At 34.0% G+C, this 4,352-nt stretch overlaps 1 protein-coding gene across 1 annotated transcript; it reads left to right on the top strand.

Moving 5' to 3' along the window:
* Positions 1–315: 315 nt before the first annotated feature.
* LOC139901891 (protein FAR1-RELATED SEQUENCE 5-like) lies at positions 316–2,114 on the top strand. The gene is made up of 3 exons (XM_071884559.1): positions 316–327; positions 669–739; positions 848–2,114. The coding sequence occupies exons 1-3, from the start codon at positions 316–318 to the stop codon at positions 2,112–2,114; spliced, it is 1,350 nt and encodes a 449-aa protein (XP_071740660.1).
* The last annotated feature ends 2,238 nt before the right edge of the window (positions 2,115–4,352 follow it).

Here is a 4,352-nt window from a genome sequence, read left to right as displayed (position 1 = left end):
AATTCAATTAATTAAAATTATCATTTTATTTAAATTATATTAATACACAACAACAACAAAACTCAATATCACATAAGTGGTGTATGTATGGGGGAGGTGAGATGTAGACAATCCTTCCCCTATCCGAAAAGGGTGATGATCTTTACACCACTAAACTTTTACCATACACCACTAAAATATGTATTTTGAGTATTTTACCCTTAATTACTAGCCTTAATTAGATATAAACCTTTTAATTACCCTAAAATTAAAACCTATATTCACAAACATACATACGGCAGCTTCAATTCTCATCTTCTTTGGTATTTTGCTACAATGAATACAGAGGTATGTTCTAACATCTTCTTTATTTCTACAATGAATACAATTAATATTAATACTCCGTTTTAATTAATATTAATATTAATATTAATTATAATTATAAAACTATAAATAATATATTAATATGAATTTGATAGACATATGATGAGATGTGTATGTTGGAGTTTTGTCAAACACTCAAACATGCAGGAATAGTAGGACAGGGAAAAGTTCTTTACCTTTATATTTAATTTTTAGTTGTCTTTCAAATAACTTTACTTATTAAGTTTTATTAGGTTTTTTTTGGATGTTTTGTTTTACTAGATGTATATACTATTGTTTACATGCTGATTTATTTTATGTAACAGGCATCTGATGACTCGTCAAATTTGTTGATTGAAAAAGAAAAAATATATCTTTCTAGCTCTAAATTTGAATCGTCGGATGATTAATTAAAGAGCGTGCGTGAAGTTTATTATGCAAGAGGATATGGAATATCAATTCGCAATTCGAAAAATGACAAGTTCTACACTTTGCAATGTGATAGGGGAGGTTCTTATCGAGATACACAGGGTATTGAGGTTAAAATAAAAAAGAGCTCAGTATGTCGTTTAATTGAATGCTCATTCAGAATAATAGGTAGCAAGGGACGTGACGGTATTTGGGTATTTAAACCAAAAAACTTAGCACAAAACCATGACCCATCCACCGATATCTCTGGTCATCCATCATTCCGTCAATTATCACCTAATAAGGTACAAGTTGTAAAAGACATGACCCAAGCTGGAATACCCCCAAGGCAGATTCTTTCTTCTCTACGAAAACAAATCCCAAATCTTCCAGCAACCTCCAGAACTGTATACAATGTGAAGAGACAAATTCAAAAGGAAACTTTAGGAAATTGTTCAGAGGTTGGTGCATTATTTGAGCAGCTCCAAAAGGGTGGTTTTTTTTTTTTTTATGATGTTTTACATAATTCAGAAGGCCTTATAACTCGTTTGTTCGTTGCACATCCCTTATCAAACAAGCTGACAAAAGTCTTCTCTAACATTTTTGTGATGGACTACACCTACAAAACCAACAAATACAATATGCCTCTTCTTGATATTGTTGGTGTTTCGTGCTTTAATAGCTCTTTTTACTCTGGGTTTTCGTTTTTGGATAGAGAGGATGAAGAAAATTATACGTGGGCCCTAAATGTGTTTAATGATATTATTGGACATGAGAATCACCCTTTAGTGATTATGACCGATAGAGAATTGGCATTGATGAATGCTATATCAAATGTATTTCCATCCACAACAAATCTTTTGTGTGTTTGGCATATTGAAAAGAATGTAGTGGCGAATTGCAAGAAGTATTTTGGGCATGCTGAAGATTTTGATTTGTTTATGCTGAGTTGGAAAAATGTGGTATATTCAACAACAGAAGCAATATTTTTGAACAATTGGGCTGAATTCGAGTTTACTTATACAAACAAGAAAGATGCTATTGAGTATATAAGGAACATATGGTTGCCTTGGAAAGAAAAGTTTGTTAGTCCATGGACTGAAATTTTTTTACATTTTCGTAATCGTGCATCGTCTAGGGCGAAAGGTGCTCATTCAAAACTCAAGATGTATTTACAAAATTCTACCGGTGGGTTTCAAATGGTGAAGGAGAAAATTTGTCTTGCAGTAGAGCATGAATTTAATGAGATTAAAGTTAAAGTCGCAAGTCAGAAAATACAAGTCCCTAATTATTGCAATAACCCAGTTTATAGAGATCTTTTGTACCGTGTATCTCAGTTTGCTCTAAAAGAAATATCTAATTAGTATGAGAAAATGAAAAAAGGTACGCACTGAAAAATAATGTATTTTGCGTTGTTTACATAATTGTGTATTCGTTTTAACCTTTATTATTTGTGTCATTTTTCGGGTACAATGAATCCTTGTACGGGTCATTTAATGGCTACCATGGGTCTACCATGTGCTCACAAGATGAAAGAGTCTAAAGAAAATGTAATTTCTCTAGAGCTTATTCATCCCCAATGGAGGATTGATATGTTCTCTATGAATTTAGAAGATGACCCACACACTGAAGATAATGAAATTAAGGCATTCCGGAACTTGCTTGATGAGTTGTATTTGAAGTACCAAGAGTGGCCTCGAAACAAGAAAGAAGTTGCTTCTTCAATGATTACGAAACTTGTCAACCAATCAGATACGTACTTTGAGCCAATAATTCAAAAACGAAAAGGTAGACCACCAAAATCAAAAAAAGAAGAAAGGAAAGAGGATAACTTCTACCGCAAGGGATCCTTCAAGATTTGAGTATGTCGAATCCTCAAGATCACAAAATCCCTCAAGTTCTACTTGCATATTTTAAGGGAGCATTGATGTAAGCATAATCCATCATGAAAATAATATCATCGACCGATGCGTCACCGACTCGTCCCCGACTCGGCCGACGCGTCCTTTTTAGGTCTCGACCGATGCGTCCCCGACTCGCGACTTTTACAACCTTGGTTATATCTACATTTTTGGATGTATTCTAATGTTGTATATTGTATAATTGATACCGTTACTTCTTTGCCAATATTTTGTTAAGCATCGAAGTCTTGGACAATTTTTGAAATTGTAGTTGTGTCAACGTTGGTCAACGACCGATGCGTCACCGATGCGTCCCCGACTCGGCCGATGCGTCCTTTTTAGGTCTCGACCGATGCGTCCTTTTTAGGTCTCGACCGATGCGTCCCCGACTCGCGACTTTTACAACCTTGGTTATATCTACATTTTTGGATGTATTCTAATGTTGTATATTGTATAATTGATACCGATACTTCTTTGCCAATATTTTGTTAAGCATTGAAGTCTTGGACAATTTTTGAAATTGTAGTTGCGTCAAGTGATAAAAAAAAAAATTGAGTACAAAAGGTATATAAGAATGAGTTAAAAAGAACAAAATTTACGATATTTATGGATATTAATTTTAGGGTAATTAATAGGTTTATTTATTTAAGGTTAGTAAGGGTAATATAGTCAAAATATATATTTTAGTGGTGTATGGTAAAAGTCTAGTGGTGTAAAGATCACTACCCATCCGAAAATAAAGACTAGTTATTTCTCCACCCAGAGTGAAAACACTCTCAAGAGTAGAGAAAGTCATCACTCTCTTTATTCGACGGATAAAGAGATTGCTTCCGAGAGGAGCTCCAGACTTTAAGTAGGAAAAATTTTCTTTAAATAAATTTAAATTATATAAATATAAAGGAAATTAGTTCTTTTCGTGGTGGTAGGTGATCCTCACAGACCATTATTGATCCATACACACCAATATTTTATAATTGACTATTATACCCTCCAAGTTAAATTTATAGATTTAATAAATTAATGCTCACAATTTTAACACTCAACCGTTTCCCTTATATGCTTCTTTCTCTCTCTTTTAGAACACCTCCACCCCTAAATATTTTGATTCTGGAATTACTATCAATCATTTGATAGTTTTAACCCATACTCACCACCATTAAATTACAGATCTTTTTCTCAACATACCTCACTAAATTTTAATAGTGCTCGTTTATCGAAGCGTCGCCGCACCACATAATGCAAAACCGACCAATTAGGGTTGTTTGTTTGATTTTTCTAGCGAAGTATCAATTTATCAATTTGTCGAGTACCCGGTACAGAGAACTGAAATTCCACAGTTAAACAAGGAGCATGTCGTATTTTCTTATATAAACGTTTAAAAATAACCATTGTGTTTCATTCGGTCCATAAAGTTCTCGAATTGATTCATATCCGGAACTTGCGCTGAGGTTTGCGACAATCTTGCGGCTAATCCAATCGCCTGAAGCTCTATGACGTTCAATCTCGACTACGGTTTCGAAATTGGCACGTCTTTATTCACCGCATATTTATAACCTTTTAATTGGAAAGTCAAAAACTACATTGTTTGGGATAAAAGGGGTGGTTTTTGAGAGAAGAAATACTCCTAAAATTTTCACGGTGGTTAATTTAAAGAAAAGATAATCGACAGAGAGAGAGAGAGAGAGAGAGAGTGTGTGTGTC

This window comes from Rutidosis leptorrhynchoides, chromosome 3 (assembly GCF_046630445.1).
Source record: "Rutidosis leptorrhynchoides isolate AG116_Rl617_1_P2 chromosome 3, CSIRO_AGI_Rlap_v1, whole genome shotgun sequence".
Classification (NCBI taxonomy): domain Eukaryota; kingdom Viridiplantae; phylum Streptophyta; class Magnoliopsida; order Asterales; family Asteraceae; genus Rutidosis; species Rutidosis leptorrhynchoides.
Note: the sequence above shows the minus strand (reverse complement) of the source record. Positions and strands in the feature narration are given on the sequence as shown.